The sequence below is a fragment of the Lynx canadensis genome, chromosome B3 (genome assembly GCF_007474595.2).
Source record: "Lynx canadensis isolate LIC74 chromosome B3, mLynCan4.pri.v2, whole genome shotgun sequence".
In the NCBI taxonomy this organism is placed as follows: Eukaryota; Metazoa; Chordata; class Mammalia; order Carnivora; family Felidae; genus Lynx; species Lynx canadensis.
In genome coordinates, this window is record NC_044308.2 from 105,092,096 (window position 1) to 105,119,786 (window position 27,691).

General features: G+C 37.1%; 1 protein-coding gene across 2 annotated transcripts; it reads left to right on the top strand.

The window, feature by feature from the left end:
• The first annotated feature begins 381 nt into the window (after positions 1–381).
• ACTR10 (actin related protein 10) lies at positions 382–27,691 on the top strand. 2 transcript variants are annotated; one of them, XM_030319202.1, is made up of 13 exons: positions 382–534; positions 3,207–3,279; positions 5,737–5,819; positions 6,588–6,696; positions 10,577–10,684; positions 12,696–12,763; positions 13,155–13,234; positions 17,223–17,258; positions 19,608–19,687; positions 19,772–19,845; positions 23,871–23,952; positions 24,981–25,182; positions 26,833–27,691. In XM_030319202.1, the coding sequence occupies exons 1-13, from the start codon at positions 458–460 to the stop codon at positions 27,012–27,014; spliced, it is 1,254 nt and encodes a 417-aa protein (XP_030175062.1). In that variant the 5' UTR covers positions 382–457; the 3' UTR covers positions 27,015–27,691. The 2 variants fall into 2 exon arrangements, with proteins under 2 accessions (XP_030175062.1, XP_030175063.1); XM_030319203.1 differs by lacking the exon at positions 382–534 and adding an exon at positions 603–984.

Consider the following 27,691-nt stretch of genomic DNA (forward strand, 5'->3'; position numbering starts at 1 on the left):
TTTGCCCCAAGACAGCACAAATCAAGGTCTGGGGTTTTTTTTTGTGTGTGTTCAACGACCCCCACCTGGAGATCTCTGCCTCGGCAGCCGCGCGGGGGAAGCCTCCGCCCCAGGCGCTGTTTGAGGGCGTGGCCGGTGGAAAGGACCCGGTTCACTCCGCCCCACTCGGGGTGCCCGGCGCGCCTGATCGCTTCGGCCCTTTGCTCATCCCGCACCCCGATCCGCCGGCGCCCGTGTCTCTTCTAACTTAGTACCGGCGACGGGGACGTCTTGGAGGATTTGGATCCGACGTGGAATGAGGCACAGCCTGTGACAGCCCGGGCCCGGAGCGCCGCGGCCACTTGAGGTCCCCGCCGTCGCCACGCCCGCGCGCTGTCGCTTCGGCCCCGCCCCTCCGAGAGCCGAAGCTGTTGGGTTCCAAGACCGTGCTGTCTTTCTTACTGTTCTCCGTACTACCATGCCTCTGTATGAAGGCCTGGGGAGCGGCGGGGAGAAAACGGCAGTGGTGATAGACCTAGGAGAGGCTTTTACCAAGTGAGTGGCGGCGGCGCTGGCTGCGGTCGTCCCCGGGGGAGGGCGGGTGGTCGAGGCCCGGGCCGGGTCCCCCCAGGCTCGCTGGGCCGGTCGCCGGGTCTCCACTTTTTCCTCCCGCACCTCCGCAAATGACGGACCGTATTACTTTCACTGTGAGCGATACGAATCCCGAGGATCCGGTTCTGACTGTTGGGGAGGCCCAGGAGGCTTCGAGAGAATTGTCTTCTCCGCTGGTGTCTTCCATGCAGAGGATGACAGCGATGACTTAGACCCTTATCCTGGTCTTGTTTGCTTGGGAAGGTAGCAACCGAACTAACGTAGACATAATTTATTGAGTGGAGCGGCTGTTGGTACTGGAAATTCGAGTACAAGACAGAGCCATTGCTCCCCAAGAGTAGGAAGTCAAATGAGAGAAACTGCACACATAAACAAAGAGGTGAAGCCCTATAGGTAAGACTCGAGATCCTTTGTTGCACCGCCCCCCCTCCGCCCCAAAATCTTAGATTAGGAAATTTGACGTTTTAAAAGGCAACTTGTAAACACTAGAGTATTAGTTTTCAATCTTTTGGATGGCATAGATCCCTTTGACGACCGAAAGAAAACCACAGATGCACAAACCTTAAAATATTTGCACAGGGTTTCAGGGTTTGGCGAACCATCACAGTGGTCCTTGGACTTCAGGTTGAGAGCCCTTGTACTAGGTTCAAGAGAGAGGAAAGTAACAGCCAGAATTGCCTCATATAGGTATTTGAAATAGAAACATCTGAAAATCTTTATATATATATATATATATATATATATATATATATATATATATATATATCTGAACATTGCCTAATATATAGTAGGTGTTTAATAATTATTTGTTGAGTAAAGGGTCAAAACCGCCTATTTAAGAATTAGACTTCGGGGCGCCTGGGTGGCGCAGTCGGTTGGGCGTCCGACTTCAGCCAGGTCACGATCTTGCGGTCCATGAGTTCGAGCCCCGCGTCGGGCTCTGGGCTGATAGCTCAGAGCCTGGAGCCTGTTTCCGATTCTGTGTCTCCCTCTCTCTCTGCCCCTCCCCCGTTCATGCTCTGTCTCTCTCTGTCCCAAAAATAAATAAACATTGAAAAAAAAAATTAAAAAAAAAAAAAAAAAAGAATTAGACTTCAGGTGCTTCAGAATTGGATTAAACATAGTTCTTGATCCATGACATTCTCTTAGTGTTCAATGCAAAATTTTCCCTTATTTATGTTTTCTTATTTTAAAGGCTTATTTTAATACCATAATAAGTACTTTGAGACTGACAAAGATAATCACTCTGGCTATGAGGAAATGAGAAGCAGAAAGCTACTATACAGGAAGGTGATTATTGACAAAGACAACAGGAAGGTGATAAGATGAATTTATGAAGTAAAAGAAAGGAATTGAAATCAACCAGTGGGTTGTTGCATCCTGGGGAATTTGAGAACTGGTGTAAGTAAACATGATGTGACTAGTAGAAGATAGAACTATTTGGGGATAAGAGAGCAGTACTGAAAACTAGACAGGACAGGAGGAGATAATGTTAAAACTAAACTTACATGGTGATCATTTTTAGCAGCATTTTTTGGAAAGTTTTGTTGTACTAACATGAAACATACATGGAAATACCTAAATACTCAGGAGAATCCTATTTGGGGTTTTTTTGTTTGTTTTTATAAAGGATAAATTAGGGGGCACCTGGGTGGCTCAATCCATTAAGCGTTTGACTTCAGCTCAGGTCATGATCTCACAGTTCGTGGGTTTGAGTCCTGTGTCAGTCTCTGTGCTGACAGCTCAGAGCCTGGAGGCTGCTTTGGATTCTGTGTCTCCCTTTCTCTCTGCCCTCCCCTGCTCGTGTTCTTTCTCTCAAAAATAAATAAACATTATAAATAAGTAAATAATAAAAGGATTGAATATACATAACAGTGAAGACTGTAATAATATGGGCAGAAGCTTATTGTGTGAGTTCATGATGTGTGAACAGCGTGATTATGTCAAATATGCATAGTGTAAAAAAAAAAATAGACCAAAAGCAAACACATCAATATGGAAGCTAACAATATTAGAATGATGGAATTATGTGTAACTCATAATTATAACCCTGGATTTCTACCACATTATGGAATTTCATTATGTGAAATAAAATCCCATAATGTAGTAGAAATCGAGGGTTATAGAGATATGCTCCCTGAAACTAAGGTAAAATTTATTTTTTTGAAAAAAGTTTATTTATTTTGAGAGAGCAGGGGAGGGGCAGAGACAAGGAGAGAGAGAGAATCCTGAGCAGGTTCCACACTGTGAACACGAACTGTGAAATCATAATCTGAGCTGAAATCATGAGTTGGATGCCTAACTGACTGAACCACCTAGGCACCCTAGGTAAAATTTAAAACTAAAAAAAAAGTACATGCTGATCTGAAATTCTGAAATAGTATACTGGTTTACAATATCACTAATTTGAAACAATTTTTTTTTTTACCTATAATACACAATAATGGATTGGATGGTATTTCTTTTTAGTTTCTTTGCCCCTTTGAATACATCAGAGATGTTTTCATATGTTTTTTGTGACCGCTGCTTTGAAACAAAGGTAGAAAAACTTGCTTCTGTGACAAATACACAGAAAGTGTTATAAGTTGAATGTTTCAATTTTCTGTTATTTGCAGGTGTGGATTTGCTGGAGAAACTGGTCCAAGATGCATAATTCCTAGTGTGATAAAAAAAGCTGGCTTGCCTAAGGTATTTTTTTTTTAACAATTTAGCAAAACAAATGCTGTACTGTAAACTTTTTTTTAAATGCTTATTTACTTATTTTGAGAGAGATAGTGAGAGAGCACGCACACATGAGCAGGGGAGGGACAGAGAGAGAGGGAGAGTAAGAATCCCAAAATCCCAAGCAGGTTCTTGCCCGTAAGCGCAGAGCCCAATGCAGGCTCGATCTCACAATCATGAGATCATGACCTGAGTCAAAATCAAGAGTTGAATGCTTAACCAAACTGACTGAGCCACCCACGTGCCCCTGTAAAGTATTTTTTATGTGACTTCAAGTAAGTTTGATTAGAACAGTGCTAAATATATAACTTATGACTGTATTCCAAGAAAAATTTTTTACATCATTATTTCATTTTAAAAGTTTCCTGCCAAAGCTAATTTGACAGATTAGGACTTATAGAACAATAGGAAGAATAATTTTTCGTGCCATAGAATTCACCTATTAAAATCAAATACAGATGCTCCTGCCTTAACTTAATATTTGCATTCCTGAAGAACTTCCCTTTGATCACAAATGGGAAAAGTAGGGCTGAGGGAGACCATATAAAACCCATGTAACTTTGCAAAATAATTGATCCCTCAGGAAAAAATTGGAATAGCTTTGGCTTGCAACTGAGAGTGACTGGAGGCTCTCTCGGAGATAGTAAAAATGAAATGAAATGATGGATTGAAAACTTTGGTCAGTGGGTGTTGAGATTGGGCAGATGATAGGGTGTGGGGCCAATGGGGCTATTTATTGTTAAGGTGGAACCAAGAGGAAATGCAGCCCAGTGAAGAGTCATGAAAGGGTCTGCTTTGGAAAAGGAGCCTCTGGTACAGAAAATCATTTAAGCTTTTGAAAAATAGATCCGAAAGGATGCCTACCTGTTTGGTTACTGAGTTGATGATTCTCTTTCTTGATGAGAGTTATAACTGTTATAATTTTAGCTCCTCTTGCCTTACATGAACTAATAACGAACATAATACAAATTACATGTTATGCAGACATTATTCCCTTATTTAACAATGGGATATGATCATATTTGGTTTTATAAAACACATGTTGTAGCAGAATAGATTAGTACACCAATTTATATTTGGCATGGGGATGATCATTAAGATCAACACAAAATATGTTGATTCAGAAAGCTTTTTAATTATGCTTGACTAGGGAATCATTTTATTGATTGCAAAATTTTCTGCAAATCCTTGGGTAAGCGTTAATGTAATAGATATATGTGGTGTGGTATTCAAAATGTGATGGAAGTTCCTGTCTATTCACTTTTTATGTTATTTTGCTTTATAATACTTGATTTTAATGTGATACTTGATAAATTACTAGATTCCTGACTAAGAACTTTAACATTCTCATTGACACTTTTCTTAGTGCTTTCAGCTTTTTTTTTTTATTATTGTTTATTTTGAGAGAGAGAGAGAGCACAAGCAGGGAAAGAGTAGAGAGAGGGGGAACAGAGGATCTGAAGCAGGCTCTGCACTGACAACAGCGAGCCTGATGTGGGGCTCAGACTCACAAACGGTAACATGACCTGAGCCCAAGTCGGACACTCAACCGACTGAGCCACCCAGGCGCCCCACTTCTTTCAGCTTTTATCTTCATCTGGAAAAGACAGATTTCTGTGAAGATTAATCTCTAATCAGCCATACATGGTTTGGAACCTTTTTTAAGCTACATAAAATCATGAAATTAGCGGAGCTAATGGTATTGTCATTAAAAGAGTAAATAGAGGTCTGCCAGTGATGCATCAGAGTACTTAGAGCTTTCTGAGGATCATAATTGAAGTCCTTGTTATGTATTGGTGTTGACTTAGCACTCATGGCTTGGGAGTGTTTGCCTTTACTCTTGTAATGCTAATAGTGTATGTTCTCATTTTTACCACACATATTTGTGAGCATGTACTTTGTGCCTGGTACTGTGTTAATTAAAGGAAGATGTATCATAGGCCTGATACCATGTGCTTGGCCCTTGGAGTAGGTAGTCTGTTGGGAAGGTACACATTTTACGAGTAATTAAGTGGGGTGATCTTATCAACAGGAAAGTGTTGGTGCTTTGAGAGTGACTTGCAGGCCCTGAACCAAGTCTGGAGTGTTTGAGGAGGCTTTTCTTACTTTTTAATCAGTGCTGATTTTTATCAGTCCTGGCAAAATGGTAAGTCCAGATAGAGGAAAAATTCGAATGAGCATAGCTCTCTGCTTGTGAACACATACTTTTATCCCCACAAACCAAAAGTTCTGTCATCTTCGATGAGTCAGTTCTTAAAGATTCCTAATTTAAGTGATTAATTTATATTTAGGGTTTGTATTTATTCTCAATACAGATTACTTTTGATTTATTACTGGGAAGTGGATTAGTACAATAAATAACCATATATTAATTTGAAATTATTTTGTTATTATAAATTAATAAATCATTTTAATTTTTTTTAGCCTATCAAAGTTGTTCAATATAATATCAATACAGAAGAATTATATTCCTACTTAAAGGAATTCATCCACATACTGTATTTCAGGTAAGATGTAGTTATGGTTTTTTCCTCCCTCAGCTTTTGTGATTAGATTTTCCTAAGGCCAGTCATAGTGATATTTGGTTGTGTTACATCTGATGCAAAAAAGAGTTGTCTTCCATTACCATTTTTACTTGTTTATTTTCAGCCGTTTCCAAAATATATTTGAAGACTAGATGATTGGCAAGCATAAGAGATACTGAAAGCAAATTAAATGTTCATTTATAACGGAGGTTGGATAATTAAATTATTATATATCCATATAGTGGAACACTTTATAGCCATTAAAAAAGAGTTCTGTATATGTAGTGATATAAAAGGTGTCTTAGATATATTGATATTTGAAAAAAGTAAGTCGCAGAACAACATCTATGGAATAAATATTTCTGTTAAAATACGTGCATACGCATGGACAATAATGAAGATATACAAACTGCTGTAAGTGGTAGTTTCTGTGTAGTCGAAGTGTAAAATATTTGTACTTTTCAAATTATAAACTTCTATTATATTTGGAGTTTTATGAGCATATATTACTTTCGTAACCTAAAAATACACAAGTGTGTATTCAGACTAGGCTGTAACTTTTGTTTTCTGAGATAATTGCGTTAACAAAGATCATGACACAGTGCACGGCATGTAATAAGAGGTCAGGAATGTTATCTTTACCAAGTAATAAAATGAAGATGTCTTTCTCTTCTTAACAAAATTGCACTATGTGCCAAAATAAATACAAACTTTTATTTACGTTTATAAATGAAAGCTGTCACCTTCCAGGCATCTATTGGTGAATCCTAGAGACCGCCGAGTTGTGGTTATCGAGTCGGTATTATGTCCTTCCCACTTCAGAGAGACACTCACTCGTGTTCTTTTCAAGTATTTTGAGGTACCTATTTTTATGTTGTTTCTTTTTAATTTTTTTTATGTTTATTTGTTTATTTTGAGAGAGAGAGCAGGAGAAGAGGAAGGGAGAGAGAGGGCGGGAGAGGGGAGAGAGAATCCCAAGCAGGCTCTGCACTGAGAGGGCTTGAACCCACAACTGTGAGATCATGACCTGAGCCAAAATTAAGAGTTGGATGCTTAACCTACTGAGCCACCCAGGCACCCCAGTTGTTGTTGTTGTTGTTGTTAAAGAGATTCATTACTTTGCCTTCTTAAAAAAATTTTTTTATTGTTTATTTTTATTTTTGAGAGAGAGAGAGAATGACAGAGTATGAGGAGGGGAGGGGCAGAGAGAGATGGAGAATCTGAAAGCAGCTCCAGCCTCTGAGCTGTCAACATAGAGCCTGATGTGGAGCTCAAACTCACGAACTGCGAGATTAGGACTTGAGCTGAAGTCGGATGCTTAACCTACTGAGACACCCAGGCGCCCCATTACTTTGCTTTTTAATTTTTTTTTTTTAATATTTATTTTTGAGGGAGAAAGAGCACATGAGTGGGGGAGGAGCAGAGACAGAGGGAGACACAGAATCCAAAGCAGGCTCCAGGCTCTGAGCTGTCAGCACAGAGCCCAATGGGGGGGCTCTAACTGGCAAACTGTGAGATCATGAGCTGAGCCAAAGTCAGACACTTAACGGACTGAACCACCCAGGCGCCCCTGTTGTTGTTTTTTGTAGGTACTAAAGCTTAAACTAAAAGATCCTCATTTAATTTCCTTCATTGTATATACTACACAATCCATTTAAGAAACCAGGTGAGAATACACTCAAACCACTTTAAATTAACCATTTATTTTCTTTTCTTTGTATGGTTATTTCACATGTAATCAGCATTTCATCTAATACTTAGAAAACTGAAGATTTCTTCTTACTGATATTTTCTTTTTTTTTTTTAATGTTTATTTTTGAGAGAGAGAGAGAGAGAGGGCACAAGAGGGGGAGGGGCAGAGAGAGAAGGAGCCACAGAATCCAAAGCAGGCTCCAGGCTCTGAGATGTCAGCACAGAACCCAACATAGGGCTTAACTCACGAACTGTGAGATCATGACTTGAGCCAAAGTTGGATGCTTAACCAACTGAGCCACCCAGGTGCCCCTCTTATTGGTATTTCTGTTATTTATTTATTTTAATATAGGTTTTTATGTTAGGGGACTTTTTTAGAATTAAAAGATACATTCTTTACTATGGAGCTTATGATGTATTTTTTGCAGGTCTTTCTGGTTTCCAGTGTTTAGTTACTCTGACTGCTCTAAACTCTTTAGTTCTTTCATGTTAGTCTTTAAATTCCTATTATATATAAAAAAAATTCCTACTATACCAAGAAATTCCTATTACATAAAAAAAAATTCGTATTGTATCTTATTATATCTAATATTCAAATAATGTCTCCCTTAGAGTAAGTGTGCAGTGCTAGGAATGACTCTCAAATCTTGATTGTGATGATATTACTTATAGTTTTCATTGTATGGGGTCAAGATTATTTAAAGACCAAAATTATGGTTTAAGATGATTATATTTCATTTTAGGCCAGAATCCTTATTATTCAAATTTTTGAAAATTTTTGCCGTACACATTTAGGGTTTTTCAACAAGGGAGACTAGAAGATTGTAGAAAATGTATATAATGGGTGAGAAATTAGTGGTGCCTGAGTAGCTTAGTCAGTTGAACATCTGACTCTTGATTTCAGCTCAGGTCACAATTCCAGGGTTGTGGGATCTCATCTCGTGTCGGGCTCTGTACTGAGCATGGAGCCTGCTTAAGATCCTCTCTCTTTGCCATTCTCCCTGCTTGCGTTCTCTCTTTCTCCAAAAATTAGAAAGAAAGAAAGAAAGAAAGAAAGAAAGAAAGAAAGAGAGAGAGAGAGAGAGAGAGAGAAAGAAAGAAAGAAAGAAAGAAAGAAAAAGAAATTAAAGCACATAACAATTTATTTTTCATATATTCTACTGAGCTCAAAATATATCAGAAATCACAATGCATTTATGAGTAAAGAACAGTTAATATTTCTAAGTTATAGTTTAGTAAGGCAGGCCCAGAGAAACAGGTTACATATTCTTCTGTACTTACTGATGTCATAAACTTAGGGATTTGGTTTGCCGTTTAGAAAAAAAACAAAACAGGAAGCAGCATCAACACTTCTCTGAATAAAACAGATGAGTATATTTACATTTAGAGCTTTAAGTGGGTTTGTGTTGGTATCCTTATCTTGTATGTGGCTGGAAACCTGCTGTGTCTACTTAGATAATGGAACTACAGCCATTATTTTTAGCATTTAGTTATGAGGACTTTCATATTTTGATTGAATATTTATTTAATATTTGAGGTGTCACCAGATCTGGAAAAGTCTCACTGAAAAATGTCACATAGAACCAAAGATTTTTATAGATCTTCAATTTAATTTTAACTGCTATATTATATTTTAGAACTAGAGTTCAGGGTCGTCCAGGTAGCTCAGTCAGTTAAGTGCCCAACTCTTGATTTCAACTCAGGTCATGATCTCAGAGTTCATGAGCTCGAACCCTGTGGCAGGCTCTGTGCTGACAGTGCGAAGTCTGCTTGGGATTCTCTCTCCCTCTCTCTTCCTCTCCTTGGCTCATGCATGTGCTTGGGTTCTCTATCTTTCTCTGAAAATAAATTAATTTAAAAAAAAATAAATACAGGGCGCCTGGGTGTCTCAGTCGGTTGAGCGTCCAACTTCGGCTCTGGTCATAATTTTGCAGTTGACGAGTTCGAGCCCCACGTTGGGCTCTGTGCTGACAGCTCAGAGCCTGGAGCCTGCTTTGGATTCTGTGTCTCCCTCTCTCTCTGCCTCTCCCCTGCTCATGCTGTGTCTCTCTCTGTCTCAAAAATAAAGATAAGCATTAAAATAGATAGATAGAGCTCATATTACAAACTTTGTGAGGAAAGACAATCAAGAATCTTTTTCTTGGGGCGCCTGGGTAGCTCAGTCGGTTAAGCGTCCAACTTTGGCTTGGTTCATGATCTCATTGCTCATGAGTTTGAGCCCCGCATCAGGCTCTGTGCTGACAGCTGGGACAGAGCCTGGAGCCTGCTTCAGATTCTGTCTCTGTCTCTCTACCCCTCCCCTGCTCGTGTCGCGTGCTCTCCCTTTCTCTCTCTCTCTCCCCGCCAATGTAAAATAAAACATTAAATTAAATTAAAATGGAATAAATAAAAAAGAATCCTTTTCTTAATTTTCATTTTGATGACAGAAGCATCTCTTTATTTTTTTAATTTAATATCTTCCTTAGAATTTATGTTTCTGTATCTCTTCTTTTATCTCTTTGATTTTTTCCTCCAAAAGAGAAAGAGCAAGAATTAATAAAAATGTTTCATAATTGTCATTTGGAATAAGAACAACTTAAAGGATTTAAGGAGTGGTTTTTTTTTGTTTGTTTTTTTTTTAATTTTTTTTTTTTTAACATTTATTTATTTTTGAGACAGAGAGAGACAGAGCATGAACGGGGAAGGGTCAGAGAGAGAGGGAGACACAGAATCCAAAACAGGCTCCAGGCTCTGAGCTGTCAGCACAGAGCCCGATGCGGGGCTTGAACTCATGGACCACGAGATCATGACCTGAGCTGAAGTCGGACGCATAACCGACTGAGCCACCCAGGCGCCCCAGGAGTGTTTTTATTTATTAAGGTATATAGTTAGATTATGTAAATTCAGATAAATCAACAAACAGCCATAAAATGGTTGAAAAGCTATCATAAATATAATGTTACTGTGAAGTTTTTCAAGTATATTTGAAATATAAGGGAAGCATCTTCAACTACTAATACTTCAGGTTTTGTTGTTGTAATTGTTATTTTGGTTTTGCTCTTTCCCAGGTTCCATCTGTCCTGCTTGCTCCAAGTCATCTAATGGCTCTTCTGACACTCGGAATAAATTCGGCCATGGTCCTGGATTGTGGATATAGGGAGAGCCTCGTGTTACCTGTATCTTTTTTTGTCAAGCAGCTTATTTCACAGCTTTTACTTTACTTTCCCAGTAATTAGGCTTATTATGATTGGTGTTTGTGGTATCGAACTGTTTTGGGTTACCATATACAAATATGAATTCCCATGTAGAAAAAATTCACAAGATTGTCATGAGACTTAAATTTGGTGGAAATTACCATTATGACATGGTCCCAGTATATACTCTAGGGGTCAGACCTCTTGAATATCATGTTCAGTTTTTAAGAAGAACATCAGCTAATTAGGATGTGTCATAGGACTTGACTATCTTAGTCACGTTCTAAGAAAAGGTAATACAAGGAGTAATTGGAGAAAGTGAAATGAGAAAGTTAAATCAAGAAAAAACATGAAATCTGCCTTCAGATAGCTGAAGGACTTACTGTGGGAAAATGAGTACGTTTTCTCCTTTTTCTATTTCTGCAGGCTATCACAGAGGCAATAGCGTGTAGGGTTTATGATGTTGGTTTTGGAATCAAATACGTAAGTGGTAAATCTTAGCTATGCTTCTTACTATCTATATGATATTAGTCAAGTAATCTCTTTGGGCCTTAGGTCTCTCAACTATGAGATGAGAATTAAAATATTTCCACCTCATGGAGGGGTATTCTGTGACTTAAATGGGGTAATGTATGTAAAGTATTTAGCATATGATCTGGCATGTAATAATTGCTCAGCAAGTGCTGTAGTTTTTGTATCAATCACCATTGGGAAGAACTTCCTCGTAATTCATGCTGTGTGAAAATGGAATTAGTGACTGAGTACACTGGTGCATTCCTTGTCATTAGAAGCAGGGTATAGGTAAAGGCTGTTAGAAATGTTACAGTGCACATGGCTCCAGTGAAAACGAGATTGAAATCTCTAAATCCATGATTCTTGAGCAGTTTTGAGATCTACATACGTATTTATTAGAAGAAATGCTTGTGGGCATGAAATCAAGAATCAGTAGCTCCTAAAGAACTAAATTAGGTAATATCTTTTTGATTTATCTTTTTTAAACTTTTTAAATATTTTTTTAAGTTTATTTTGAGAGAGAGAGAGTATGCACAAGACAGGGAGAGGGGCAGAGGGAGAGAATCCCAAGCAGGCTCCACACGGTCAGTGCAGAGTCCATTGTGGGGGGCGGGGCTCCAACACATGAACCCTGAGGTCATGACCTGAGCTGAAACCGAGAATCCGTTGCTTAACTGACTGAGCCACCCAGGCACCCTGGTAATAGCTTTTTAAATATAAACTATTTTGTGTTTATATCTTGTAACAATCCTGCCACGCAAGTAGTATTCTCCTTATTATATAAATGAGAAGATGGAAAGTTGGGATAGTTGACTGCAGGTCATATAAGCCTATAGCCAAGGTATATAACCATGTTTGTTTCTAAAGCCAGTGCTCTTACCAATATATATATTTTTTAAACATTGTACTTACAGGCAATATGGAAAATAAGGTAGCAAATCTTCAGTACAGTATTGTCCACTATCCTCTCAGCTCTAGTAGAAATACAACGTGAGACATATGTAATTTAAAATTTTTCTAGTAGCTACATTTTTAAAGTATAAGTGAAAGATGCAATTACTGTATTTAACCCAATATATTCAAACTATTAGTTCCACATAAGCTGTATAAAAACTATAATGAGATATTTTATAGGGCTTTCTGTATGTGTGTGTTAAGTCTTCTAAATTTGGTATTTGGTTTGTTCTTACAGCACATCTGAATTCAAACCGGCCACATTTCAAGTGCTCAGTAGCCACATGTAGCCAGTAGCTACTTTATTAGACACCTCAGTTCTAACTAATGAATTCTGTGTGTGTATGTGTGGGTGTGTGTAACCTTTGTCTTTGGAGAAAATTTTGAAAAAAGACTGATATTTTGTACCTCTTAAAAATATTGAGAACCTGTTACCAAAGCTGACTTAATACGCAGAAGGTAAGGAAAATACCAAGGAAACCACATTTTATCTCCTAAAATGGTTACATCCTTGACTACCCTATAGATATATGAAGGGATCCCAGTACTGAATTGTTGGGGAGCACTCCCTCTAGGAGGAAAAGCTCTTCACAAGTAAGTTTCTTGGGATTTAGCACATTTGCTTCACCTGTACCACAAAAACATGTTAATATTTTGACAGTATCAATAGAAGGTTGATGGACATTTAATGTCACTCATTCCATTCTCTCTTAGCCTTGAATGTATTCATCTTTTTTATTTTATTTTTTTAATTTATATCCAAATTAGTTAGCACATAGTGCAACAATGATTTCAGGAATAGATTCCTTAACACCCTTTATCCATTTAGCCCACCCCCCCCCCCGATGTATTCATCTTTTAAGGATAAAACCACTTTTGTGTAAAGCATTATAACCCACTATGATGTGGTAAAAGTATTAAGTAAGAGAAGATATCAAGTGCAATATTTTAATTCCAGTACCTTTTTTTTTTTTTTAACCTTCAGGGAGTTGGAAACTCAGCTACTGGAACAATGTACTGTTGACACAGGTGCTGCTAAAGAGCAGAGCCTTCCCTCTGTGATGGGTAAAACTATTTTCAACTATTTAATACTGGTTTATATTCCCTTTTCATTCTTCGGCTCATATTGGTTTTTTGCCCCATTGTATAGTTACTCTCTTTTCCCTCACGTCACTCTAATGACATTGCTTCAGTTATAGGGTTATTCTTCACCTCTTAATCAAGTTCAGTAATTTAATCTTAGTCATACTTTCTAGACTTGTGGCATTGTGGATTATCATATACTCTTTTTTTTTTAAGTTTATTTTTGGGGGGAAGGCGAGAGAGAGAAGTTGGGGGGTGGGGAGAGAAACAGAAACCCAAGCAGGTTCCATGCCGCCAGCACAGAGCTTGACATGGGGCTCGAAATCACAAACTGCGAGATCATGACCCAAGCCAAAACAAGTGTCAGATGCCCAACCAACTGAGCCACCCAGGTGCCCCTGTCCTATACTCTTGATATTATCTCTTCCCTTGGCATTCTGAGCTCTCTTGCTTTATGATGTTCTATTATTTCTCCAGGTATTCCTTGGTTCCCCCTGTTTTTGTTTTCTCTACTGATATTCCCTAGGGATGTGTTCTTTTATTTCTTTTTTCCCCCCCACTGGTTTTTAACAGTGATCTCATCTGTTTCCATAACTTCAGCTACATCAATATGCTGTTGATTCTCAAATGTGTCATTGGGCCTGACCTTTCTAAACTTGATATTCATATTTCCAACTGATTATTAGATGTAAACTAGGCATGTTTAGGTACCTCACATTTAAGACCTTCAAAATGGGAACACATTATCTCTTCTTCCATATTTATTTCAACAAATTGTTATCAGATAAAGATGCCATCTTCCTTATCTCCCATTTTAGAAAACTGGGAGTTAAAAATCCTTTCAGTTCTCCCTCAGAAATCTCTTTTTAATCTCATCTCCTTTTCTCTATCATCTATACCACTGACCATCTGAAAACAAAGACATTGTAAACTAGACCCTCATTGTTTCTTGCTTGGATTGTTTCAGGAGACTATTCTCTGGACATATTCAGTCTATTTTCTACTGTTGCCAGGAGTAACTTCCACAATACAAACTTGATTACCTTGCTCTTTGGCTTGAGGGTTTCTGCTGGCTCCACAGCTTAAAATCCAAATTATTTGTTTGATAACACATTTCTTCCCAATCTGGCTTTCTACCTTGTAGCCCTAACTATTCAACTTAACCCTGTGCACCTTTTTCAGCTACAGTAAATTTCGTATAATTTTCCAGGCACCACTAGTCCTCCCATAAACCTGAGCCTTCATACCTGGATGTTTTCCTTTGCCTGGTTGGGTTTTTCATCCCTCTACGTGACTCAGCCAGAGTGTCATTTTATTGTGAAGCCTTTCGCATTTCCCCCAAGCAGAATAAATTTCTCCCCTCTCTGTTAAGCCCTCACCAGCATTTATTACAGCACGTATGACACATCCTCATTTACCTGTTAACTCACCAATTTCCTTCAGTATACTTTAGGGATCTGTCTTGTTTTTCAATCTGAAGCACTTAGTATACTACCTAGGCACTAAATAAATGTTGGAAAGAGAAAGACAGGTTTTTAGGACGTTTATCCTTGCTTATATTGTTTTCCTGTTTTTCTTTTGGTAGTTAAGATAATAATTGCATTCTTCTATATATTTTTCTTTTTTTTTATTTTATTTAAAATTTTTTAAAAAATATTTATTTTTGAGAGAGAGAGACAGCATGTGAGCAGGGGAGGAGAAGAGAGAGAGGGAGACACAGAATCTGAAGCAGGCTCCAGGCTCTGAGCTGTCAGCACAGAGCCTGGCACAGGGCTTGAACTCATGAACCATGAGATCATGACGTGAGCTGAAGTCGGATGCTTACCCGACTAAGCCACCAGGGTGCCCCAGAGAGAGAGAATCTTAAGCATGGGCTCGATCCCAGGACCCTGGGATCATGACCTGAGCCAGACAAGGTCATCACATTAAGAGTCAGACACTCAACTGACTGAGCCACCCAGGCACCCCTAATTTATCTGTTGCAGGTAAATTTTGTTACTCTTTTAGTATGTCATGAAGACAAAAGTATCCAAAGATAATGAGTTTAATGTAGCATTCGAAATATTTTTAATAAAGATCTTTAAAAGTGATGATAACATTTCCTTACAATTCTGAACTGTACATTCCTGGATACCCTTTCTTTAACCAACCATCGTGGTCTCTGATTCTAATCTTTCCGTGACATATTTTCCTAAATCTGAGTCTGTGATAGCCTTGCAGTCCTACTGACTGAGGAATTAAATCATATCATTGTTTGCTGAAGGACACGTGTAGGAGGATCAGAAATGCAAATACATTTAAAATATCTCTTGTCAAGGTTCTTAGCAAGGAGGAGAGGCAAATCTCATGTATATGTGGGTATCCTTATATGAACTTTGAATGAGTTTTTTCATTTAGTTTTTGGAACCTAGTTCAAAAAGAATAAATACATTAAAGTAACTTATAAAGACTAACCCAAGTACATTGATTCAACAAAGAGTGTACAGTTAAAAGCAAATTATGTAAGAATATAGGGAGGTAGCATCTACCCCCAGCTAAAATAAGGGTTTTATTTTCAAGCCTGCTTTACTTTTTTTTTTTTTTTTTTTGCCTAAAGAAAACTGTTTCTCATGTTACAAAATTTCTTTGTTACATTTTGAAATTCGTTTGAATATGCCTAAAGAAAATATAACATTAATTGAATGTTACAGTTTTTAGCACTTATATTATAGTTACATTTCTCTCATCTCTTTATAGCCAAATTAAAATTTTTTTGGAAATCTCTATCCTTTTGTGAGGTACGTTCCGACACTTAAGGATAGAAGTCTTCAAAGTTTTTGATCACACACTGACCCCATCAGTAAAAAGCTTTTGAGCATATACCTTCAATACATATGTGTGTTTATTTGTAAGTTGTATGTATACCATTATTACTATATTATGAAACACACAAAAGTAAGATTTTGGGGAGGACAAGATAATGGTAAATAATAATTCTAACGTTATACTTAACTAGGGCTAAAAGTTTTTTGTTCCTCAAAACAACGTGATAAAATATTTTTTTAAGGGTTATGGCTTAATGTTTTGAAGGTGTGGCTTTCAAGTTTAACTTATATTAATACTTAGTTTTAGTGGCTGCCATAACTTAAAGATATAGCTAACAAGGTATGTAAGTTCAGATGGAAGAAGTGCATGATTACCCTTATTAAATCATGATTCCATTTTCAGCTATAAATTTCTGTCTTCTTTGATATAAATAATTTGTTCTTATAAATCAGAATATTTTTACATAATTAACAATGAGTTAAAAAGTCTGAGTTTAGAAGATTTTAATTTTAGGTTAGAAAATTTTGTTTCTGAGTCTGACTTAGAGAACTAGATTTTTAGCAACAAAATCACATAAAAATGGTAATATATCCAAACATCCACCTTCTAGAGGCTCCCTAAATTGTATAGATTTCTTTGAATAGATACATTCTTGCTCACTTTTTTAAATGTCACCTTTACCTTGAAGAAAAAAAGTTGAGAGTCTGTGTCTGATCCTTTCTAAAAATAAGTATTAGGTTAGCATATTACCGACATCACAGAAGGATAAGCAAACTTGAAACCTCACTTTTTGTACAAGAAAAATTAATAACTCCTATTTCTTCTAAGTAGTTTACCACAAGATACCCAACAAATCTTTTTATAGCAGAAAGGATTGTTGTGGTCAATTTCTATGTGGTGTCAATTATTCTAATATATTATTAGATCTTGTTTTTATCCAAGTTTTGAGTGTGTAATATCTGGTAGGACTTGGTGCACATCTGGCTTCAACTTCTGTGCTTTGGCTTGGCTTTGAAAAATGGTGGCGTTTCTGTTTGGCTTTTAAAAGCTACAGTACTTAGCTGTTTAAAAAATTTTGCGCAAATGGAAAGTGGAAATGTGAGTGCAATTTAATGGACTGGTTTTGCTTATTATTAAACTTCTCTAAATAAAATTTCTGTTTTAGGTTCAATTCCAGAAGGTGTCCTAGAGGATATTAAAGGTAAACTAAGTTCCCACTTTTGTCCCTTTTATCCTTAAGTATTAGTTTAGAGGGCATGTGTTTGTAAATATTTACAGATGTACAACATATATTCAATTGATAATGTAATATCCTAAAAGTATTTAATATACAGGATAAGCTATGTGATAATGTAAATAAAATGTTTATTTTCCTTTAGATTTATGGAAGCTTTTGCCATTATTTCTGATGTCTTATTGAAGAAACTACAATTATAGAGTATACAGTAATACCAGGGAATTAATAGTTTGCACAGTATGAATAAACTGCTTAAGAAAGCCACTGGTTTTATGTTGTATAGAATTTTTTTTACTCTAGTTTTTAAATACATATATACAAGGTTAATCATTTTACTGACTTTAGAAGTTCTATATTTGGGGCCAAAATATATTGGATTCACTTTTTTTTTTTTAGTTTTTAATGTTTAGTTTTGAGAGAGCGTGCTCGTGCGCGAGCACAAGTTGGGGAGGGGCAGAGAGAGAGGGAGACACAGAATCTGAAGCAGGCTCCAGGCTCTGAGCTGTCAGCACAGAGCCCGACTTGGGGCTCGAACCCACGAACCGTGAGATCATGACCTGAGCCGGAGTTGGACGCTTAACCAACTAAACCATGCAGGCACCCTTGGAGTTGCTTTAAAAAGATATATTACTTCTTTGCTAGAGTGTATTTTTATGATAATGTTTAAATTGAGTTTTCTGGTATTTTGATTCACTGAAAGGAAAAGCATTTAAAATATAATTTCATATTCTTCAGTACTGACAATGTCATGTAAAATTCATAAGAGAGAATCAGACAATAATGGATTTTAGAATTAAATGAGACCTGAAGATAATCTGGTGTGGTTGGGGCCCTGAAATATTAAGTGATTTGTTCAGTGTAATGCTATAGGTAGGGTTAGAGCTGGAGCTCAAAGATGGATCTTGTTCTTCGTTATGTTGTTTACTTATGTGATATAATTACCTAAAATTTCTTCACTTATTGTAATACCTGAGTTTTACAATATGTAGATACTTATCTTGCTTTGATATTTATGAGGACTTGAATAAAATAGATAATACCCGAGTAACTTGAGCACCTAGCTTACTATTAGCATATTAGTATATTGTAGATTCTCAATATGTTTTAACGAATAAAAAGACTCTTATTATGATACATATATTTAACGTGTTTTGCAAGTAATTAACCAAGTCATTAGATTTTTCACATTCAACATTAATTTCGTTTCTAGTTAAACATTTTTTATTCCTTACCTTCTGAAAATATTTTGAAGCAGCTTGTTATAAAAGGTACTTTGCAACTCAAATAATTTTTGACAGAATAAATGTTCAAAGTGAAAAAAAAAATGGGATAGTAGAGGGAAAATGGTAGTGTTGGGGTATGCTAGAGGTAGAAAATAATATGCCAAAAAACCCTAAACTAAGGGAGCCTTACTGCGGCTGAGAGCAAAATTTAGCCTTGCGTTCGTTCTGACCACGATTTTTATTTTATTTTTATTTTTAATTTTTTTAGAGAGAAAAGAGTGCATGCAAACAGGGGAGAGGGGCAGACGAAGAGAGAGAGAATCTTAAGCAGGCTCCACACTGAGCATGGAGCCTGACACAGGGTTTGATCCATGACCCTGGGCTCATGATCTGAGCCAAAATCAAGAGTTGGACCTTCAACCAACTGAGCTATTCAGGCAACCCTGGCCAACCAAGATTTTTAAAAAGAATCAAATAGATAAGATTAGGGATAGCAGTGGTTCAAAGGAACATGGTACTCAGAATAGCTACATATTCATAATACTAAATTTTATTATGGTACTCTTTATGCCAGGAATATAAAAAATATAGTTTTCTCAGAGGTGTTTTATTTTTAATGTGGTTTTATGAAAGATGAGCACACAACATATCTTATTCCTCAGTGAATAAAAAAGTTTTTTATTTGTGGGGCGCCTGGGTGGCGCAGTCGGTTAAGCGTCCGACTTCAGCCAGGTCACGATCTCGCCGTCCGTGAGTTCGAGCCCCGCGTCAGGCTCTGGGCTGATGGCTCGGAGCCTGGAGCCTGTTTCCGATTCTGTGTCTCCCTCTCTCTCTGCCCCTCCCCCGTTCATGCTCTGTCTCTCTCTGTCCCAAAAATAAATAAAAAAAAAACGTTAAAAAAAAAAAAATAAAAAAAAAAAAAGTTTTTTATTTGTGAATAAATTCTCAAAATCAAACTAAAGGCAGAGATAGTTTGTAAAATCTGAAGGAATAGCTGACCAGTATGTCCACTTGAATAGAATTGTTTTAACTGGGACAGAGATCGATTCAATCACAAACCATAACAAAATCTCCTTTTCTTTCTTATAAGTGCGCACTTGCTTTGTAAGTGATCTGAAACGTGGATTAAAAATCCAAGCAGCAAAATTTAATATTGATGGGAATACTGAGGTAAGTTAAAAATAAATGTATATTCTTTTTATTCAGAGGTTATAACCTATGTATGTATTTATGCTTATGATATTTATATTTCAGCGTCCCTCACCACCCCCAAATGTTGACTACCCATTAGATGGAGAGAAGATTTTACATGTTCTTGGATCAATCAGGTAGACCTTAATTTTTATGAGCAAAATAATGAACTAAAATGAATTTTTGGCTTTTAAAAATATATAAGCCTTTAATATTGCTGATTTAACAATTTTATGTGTTTTTCAGTATGCCTCCCTGTTCATGATTAATTTTATTCAGCTTCTTAATTTTGAAAAGTTTTATTTTGTAAAATTTTTAAAATTCTATAAAAATATTTAAATTAGGGGCGCCTGGGTGGCGCAGTCGGTTAAGCGTCCGACTTCATCCAGGTCACGATCTCGCGGTCCGTGAGTTCGAGCCCCGCGTCAGGCTCTGGGCTGATGGCTCGGAGCCTGGAGCCTGTTTCCGATTCTGTGTCTCCCTCTCTCTCTGCCCCTCCCCCGTTCATGCTCTGTCTCTCTCTGTCCCAAAAATAAAAAAAAAAAAAAAAAAAAATGTTTAAAAAAAAAAATATTTAAATTAAAAAAAATTTTTTTCCTGCTCTTCATAGTAATTTAGAAGTAATGGAACTATTCTTCAAGGTAGAGAATAAAGTACAATACTTTAAAACAGGGTTCAGCAAACCTTTTTTGTAAAGAGGTTTGTGAGCCATATGGTCTCTGTTGCAAGTACTCAAGTCTACAATTTGGAATGCAAAATCAGCCACAGGACAATATGTAAATGAATGAGCATGGCTGTGTTCCAATTTACAAAGATAAGTAGGCTGGATTTGGCTTACAGGCCATAGTTTGCTGGCACCTGCTTTGAAACGTCATGTTAGAAGGAATGCGTTCTTCCAAATATGCTAAATCTTAAGGACCAGTTAGTAATTCACTTTTTCATTTTCTTTATTCTATCCAATGATGCTATATAAGTTACAGACTTACATAATTATATTGGTAACAATAGCATTTTGTTTATATACAAGCTTTATAATATTTGTATGTACAGGGGCACCTGGGTGGCTCAGTTGGTTGAGCATCTGACTCTTGATTTCAGCTCAGGTCATGATCCCAGGGTCATGGGATCGAGCCCTGCATCGGGCTCTGCACGGAGTGTGGAGCTTGCTTGGGATTCTCTCTCTCTCCCTTTGCCCCTCTCTCCTGGTCACATGTGCACTTTCTCTAAAATAACAGTAAAAATAAATAGTTTGTAGCTCTTATAAAAAAATAAAAAATTAAATTTGTATTTATAAGTTTCATTTGTAAAATATTAGATCAGAAGATGCCACACAAAAGAATTATGTAGATATTGAAGATCCTGTTGGTTCTGAGGTAATACAGAGGTTGAGATACTATAAGGGTGAACATGAATACACAGATGTTACAGATGGTAGGGTAGGAGAACAACAGAGTGAGAATGTACTACTTTTTGGTAGTAGCTTTTATCATTTTACCTCTTCTTTAGGTTATACTCCTTAAGTTACAATTTAGTAGAGCCCAAAATACAAGAAGAAAATAAATGTTGAAGGAGATGAATATGCAACTTTTTGGTTCATAATAGCTTTTTGGTTATTTGGGAATAAAAAAACACTGTGTCTCACATTTCAGACCCCATGGATTTACAGTTGTCTGCTCATATGTTTTTTCCTACTAAAAATCGAGTTCCATTGAAACATAATTAGACACGGTTCAGCCCACACACACAGTTTGTAAGTCAGAAGGGTCATTTGAATTTTTAAGTGCAGCGAGAACTTAAAGTTATTTGTGTATCCGTCTTGGTACAGAATTCTTATTGGTGGTTTTTTTAGACTTTTATAGTTGGATTACCTGTATTAAAAAGATTTTTAAAATGATTGTCTTTTCGAAGCATTCAACAGTTCACATAGAAAAACAACTTATTTTCTACCCCTAGTATTTTGTGGGTTAAGTAACAGTAAAATTACGTAATTTCAATATCAAATCTATTGGCAATTAAAGACTTGGAACAAGAAAACTATTGTTCCGTAAGCATTCAACTCAACTGGTGGAAGTGGAATTATGCAGGCATTACAGCAGGTGGCTGACCACCTACGAGTGTTCAGCATACTGCAGGCCTCAGTAACCTTACTGATGACATGAGGAGCTAGTGAGGGGTGGAGTCTCATGAAGAGAATTTTATGTTTTGAAGAAGATTCAAGAAAGCTTCAGAGTGGTGTGCATAGTCTGATCTAAATCTTATTTTTAAGAAATAGTGTTTATATATGCGTATGCGTAGGTAGTTTTGTATTGCATTGCTCAGGATTTAGTTTGGCCACCAGTGACACAAACCTGACAATAGTGGCTTCACCAAGATAGGAGTTTGTCTCTTTTCAGCTTTGTTTGTTTGTTTGTTTGTTTGTTTGTTTGTTTTTGAGAGGGAGGGAAGGAAGGAGGAGGTGAGCTGGGCAGGGGCAGAGGGAGGGAGGGAGAGAATCCCAAGCAGACTCCATGCTATCAGCACAGAGCTCCACACGGGGCTTGAACTCACGAACTGTGAGATCATGACTGGAGCGAACATCAATAGTCGGTGCTTTGCCAACTGAGCCCCTCGGGCGCCCCGTCTGTCTCTTTTAAAAGAAGCTCAGAGGTAGATAGTCCAGGAATGGTATGGCAGCTCCCACCAGGGACCCAAACATCCTTCATCTTTCATCCTTTTGGGGGTAGTCCTGTCCTTAGATACCAGGGTGGTCGATACAGTTAAAGCTACTATATCTGTGTTTAAAGCAAGCAGCCCTAGGAAGGGAAAGAAAAAAGTGCTCCTGTCCTTTTTAAGGAGATGTCTTTCAGAAGTCCCAAATGCTGCTTCTGCCTCCATCTCGTCTGTTCCTTAGCTACACATCTAACTACAAGGAAGGCAGGTAAATACATTGTTTCAACTGGAGGAGGGCATTATATCCAGCTTAAAAATGGAGCTCTTTTTTTTCAAATTACAGGATTTACAGGATATTGCAAAGATGATATAGGAAAGCCTCATGTACTCTTCACGCAGTTTCCCCCAATGGTTACACCTTACTTAACTGTAGTACAATAGCAAAACCAGTAAATTTGGCATCAGTGTAACATGTATATATAGTTCGTATAATTTTATCACACGTAGATTTCTGTAATCACACCACAATTAAGATATAGAACTATTCCATCACCACAAAGACCTTCCTTGTGCTATCCCAAAATGGGTTCTTTTGAGAACAAATAGGAAAATGGAAAATGGGTATTTTATTAGGCAACTAGCAGTCTTTGCCATACGTTATTTTTAAAAACAAGAGAAATGCTTGGGGAGGGGATTGTTTTTAAATCTTTTGTATCACTACAGATCTTTTTTTTTTTTTTTCTTAATGTTTACTTTTATTTTTGAGAGAGAGAGTGCACACAAGCAGGGGAGGGACAGAGAGTGAGGGGAACAGAGGATCTGAAGCAGGCTCTGTGCTGACAGCAGAGAGTCTGACGCGGGGCTCGAACTCATGAACTGTGAGATATGACCTGAGGTGAAGTTGGATGCTTAACTGACTAAGCCACCCCGGCGCCCCCAGATCTGTTTCTTGAATCTTAACTAACTTTTATAGAATCACTTATTTTCTGTTATTAGGCTTAAGGAAGTATAACTGGGCAAAATGTCTGTTAATCTGTACATAATAATAGTTACAGTTAATACATAAGGAGGGCCTCCTGTGTACCAGGCACTGTTCTATTGATTCATTGAATCCTCACCTCAAACACCTGTGAGGCAGGTGCTGGTCTCCTCATTTACAAATGCAAACACCTCGTGTTTTAATTTTTTTTTTAATGTTTATTTTTGAGAGGGAGAGACAGAGTGCAAGTGGGGGAGGAGCAGAGGGAGGAGGACGCAGAATCTGAGGCAGGCTCCAGGCTCTGAGCTGTTAGCACAGAGCTGAGCTGTGGGGCTTGAGCCTCTAAACTGTCAGATCATGACCTGAGCCGAAGTCAGACACTTAACCGACTGAGCCACCCATGTGCCCCCAAACACCTTCTGTTTTCATAATTATTCTATGTTAACATAGTACTGGTACTTAAAAAATAGAACCGATGATATATTTTCTATCATATGATGCCAACAAAGCACTCTCTGTTTTTAATCTCACTAGAGATTCGGTTGTGGAAATTCTTTTTGAACAAGATAATGAAGAGAAATCAGTTGCCACTTTAATACTGGATTCTCTTATACAGGTATTTTGATTTTGCAAAAAGTTTCCATTTTAACTACAGCCCTTTAGAGAAACTGATGGTTTTGAGTAATCTCTCCACCCAATGTGGGCTTTGCATTGACACTTTTGAGATCCAGAGCCACATGCTGTACGGACTGAGCCAGCCAGGTGCCCTGAGGAAATTTTTACATGTTATCTTCTGTATTTTTATTTTAGCTGTTGGTTACAATGTTAGCTTTTCTGCTAAATGTTACAGTTTCAGAGTTTGACTTTGGCACTGAAAGATGATACTTAACATTTCAAACTCAGGGATAATAAGTGCTATCATGTATTTTTTCCCTAGCAACAATATCAGATTTTTATTTTGTACCTGGTACAGCTTGTAGTTTCTCTAAGTGCAGGTTTGGGTAGTATTGAATTTTAAATTCCATAGGGTATATGATAATGTCTTCTTTGTTTAATGACTGGAATCACAGAATTCCATGTGAAATACCATCGATTTGGAAGATACTGTCTACCTCTGGGGCTCTGCTCAGAGACTTTTATGAAAAACGTAGCATCAGTGAAAGACTTTAACATTCTAATTCTTAGAACTGATGTGGAAACAGTTTTTCTAAGTATGTTTTCTTCCCACTTGACAACTGGCTCTGGATATAATACTGTGAAGTTATCATATACTTTCTCTACTAAAAAAAGTAATGAAGTTCTTTTATTTCTTCTCCTATTTTTTGCTCGACTCAGTCATTCTGTCTTGAAAATGAGATTACTCACATATAACTACCGTGTGTCCTGTGGAACTTTAAATTCTAAACTGTTAGATTTTAAAATCTTTCAAGTTCCATGTAAGTATATAGCAATATTTTCATGGTTATATTTGCTACATGAAAAACTCCCTTGTTAAAGAAACCTTGATGTGCATTTTTTCTGTGGTAATAGTACTGATCACCTATTTAATTTATAACACATAATCTGTATATTTTCTTGAATCCAGTCAAGCATTATTTATACAGCTAAGGATAAATTCTTTTTTTTCTTTCTCTTTAATAACAGTGCCCAATAGACACCAGAAAGCAGCTCGCAGAGAATTTGGTAGTCATAGGTGGCACGTCGATGTTGCCAGGATTTCTCCACAGATTGCTGGCGGAAATAAGGTATTTGGTAGAAAAACCAAAATATAAAAAAGTACTCGGCACCAAGACATTCCGAATCCATACTCCACCTGCAAAGGCCAATTGTGTGGCGTGGTTGGGAGGTAAGAATTTAGTTTTTACAATATAGATGATTATATAGTGATTGATTCCTGAATGGTATATTAATGGCTGTAATAGATTCAGTGTGAAAAATCATTCACGTAACAAACTAATAGAACTATTAAATAATTTTCTTTGAACATTGACTTTTCCTTGAAGTGTTAATTTTCAGAGTTATATCCCTATTTCTCTTGGCATTTGCACTTTAATTTTTTAAATAAACTTCATCCAATGAAAATCATTTCTCATAATAGTGATAGCTGTGCCTTTATTCCAGTGCTGCTACCATTGCTCAAGACATTTGTTTTAGTTCCTTCTAAAGCTAACCTGTGAGCCATATATGAGAATTGATCTCTTTATTTTATAATTACACTTTATTTTGTGACTGAGTTCATTGAATGATAGTTCATAGGAAATGATAGTTTCGTTGAAATCAGGAAATAGCCTAGAGCTAGTATATACATATGTACTTTGAAGAGAAAAACAAGCATGGATGTGTATACTTGTATAATTCTGCTATGTGTTTTATGATGCATTTACAGCTAATAGGTATCTTGATCATGAGAAACAAGTATTGAGATTTTATTATTTATTTATTTTTAATGTTTATTAATTTTTGAGAGAGAGAGAGAGAGAGAGAGAGAGAGAACACAGGGGAGGAGCAGAGAGATAGGAAGACAGAATCAGAAGCAGGCTCCAGGCTCCGAGCTGTCAGCACAGAGCCCGACGTGGGGCTCGAACTCACAAGCCGTGAGATCATGACCTGAGCCGAAGCCGGATGCTTAACTGACTGAGCCACCCAGGTGCCCCTAAAAGTATTGAGATTTTAAATGAATGTTGTATTTCTTGTAAAGTAAAATTTGGTCAAAATGTAATTTTGGTCTAGGACAAATAGATTTAGTTACTGCATTATTTTTTATTTATTTTCTTTAAAAAATTGTTTTTAATGTTTTTTTTTTATTTTTGAGAGAGGGAGAGAGACAGAGCATGAGTAAGGGAAGGGCAGAGAGAGAGGAAGATACAGGATCTGAAATGGGCTCCGGGCTCTGAGCTGTCAGCACAGAGCCCAACATGGGGCTTGAACTCACAGACCTTGAGATCAAAGTCTGACACTTAACCTACTGGGGCACCCAGGCTCCCCAGTTACTACATTATTTTTTAAAGACCACCTTGTGGGTCTTTATAAAGTCTTTAGCGGAGACTTGGGTGGCATTATAACGATGAGTATTACGTTTTACAGTGCTGTTTTATTTATTGACATACAATCTTGGAATTGTGGCAAAGAAAACTAAAAGTATTATTTACTGTTTTTACACAGTATTAAAAATACTTTCCACTCCACTCTACCTCACCTGCTTTTAGACACAGTTAATGCTTGGTAGCATTTTCACTGTAGTCTGCTATAGGCCATTTAAGTCACTTTCAACACAGGAATTGTGGCTTACCCTGTTATTCAAAATATAGGATACAAAACAGCTGCAATTAATTTGAAGAGTGACTATGCATTGCTGAATTTCAGCACTTCTCTCGTCAAATAATGAGTTGGACGTGTGTGTACATAAAATTTTCTGGTAAAAGTTTACATCTTAAATAAAAATGGTTTTTTTCGTTTTTTTTGTTTTTTTGTTTTTTTGTTTTTTTTAACCACACAGGAGCTATTTTTGGTGCACTACAAGACATACTTGGGAGCCGTTCAGTCTCAAAGGAATATTATAATCAGACAGGCCGTATACCTGATTGGTGTTCTCTTAACAACCCTCCGTTGGAGATGATGTTTGATGTCGGAAAAGCTCAGCCACCTCTGATGAAGAGAGCATTTTCCACTGAGAAATAAAAGTTTGATTAAAATTCAGCTTTGCTTCATATCAAGTATCTAATCGATTATAAGCAAATGGTACAAAGTATATAGGATGCTCTTAGAGATGACTTTATGGCAATGAAAACATTTGTGTAATGACTTTTTGCATTGAGATTCTTTTGACTTTTGTTTTTCTTGTGTAGTGGTAAAATGGTAGCTGATGCTTAATGAAATATGTTGTATTTATATCAATAAAATATAGTAAAGCGGTTTAATTTTGGAAGTTTGTTACACAGTTTAATTTCAAAAGGAATATAACATTTTCCCTCCACAATTCACATAATCTGAGCTGAGCATTGGAAAGTTCATTAATTTCATTATTTTCAGCAATTATTTCAAGAATAAATAATATTACCATTACCAGGTATTTCAAATATTAACCTGGGTCTATTCAGATTCTTTTGTTTTGGTATTTATGTGTCCATGTTACAATGCTGCTTTTGCAGGAATATATTTGACTCTTTGGACTGAGAATGTTTAGTAACATAGTTAAAACATTGGTTAAGCAACGTGCAGATGTTTACTTTTTAACTTTACAGTTTCTTTATGAACAATTCTACATTTCTAAGGAGAAAGATACTTCATTTTTATGCAAAGACATTCCATTTTATGTATTTTTATGTAACTGCTTTATAAACGTGAAATTCATAATG

What these genes read in the sequence shown, in the direction of transcription:
- ACTR10 (XM_030319202.1), top strand. Translation starts at nt 458, where the DNA reads ATGCCTCTGTATGAAGGCCTGGGGAGCGGCGGGGAGAAAACGGCAGTG. An exon ending in AAAAAGCTGGCTTGCCTAAG is followed by an intron (nt 3,280 to 5,736) that starts GTATTTTTTTTT and finishes AATTTTTTTTAG; the next exon opens with CCTATCAAAGTTGTTCAATA. An exon ending in TGTCCTAGAGGATATTAAAG is followed by an intron (nt 17,259 to 19,607) that starts GTAAACTAAGTT and finishes CTTTCTTATAAG; the next exon opens with TGCGCACTTGCTTTGTAAGT.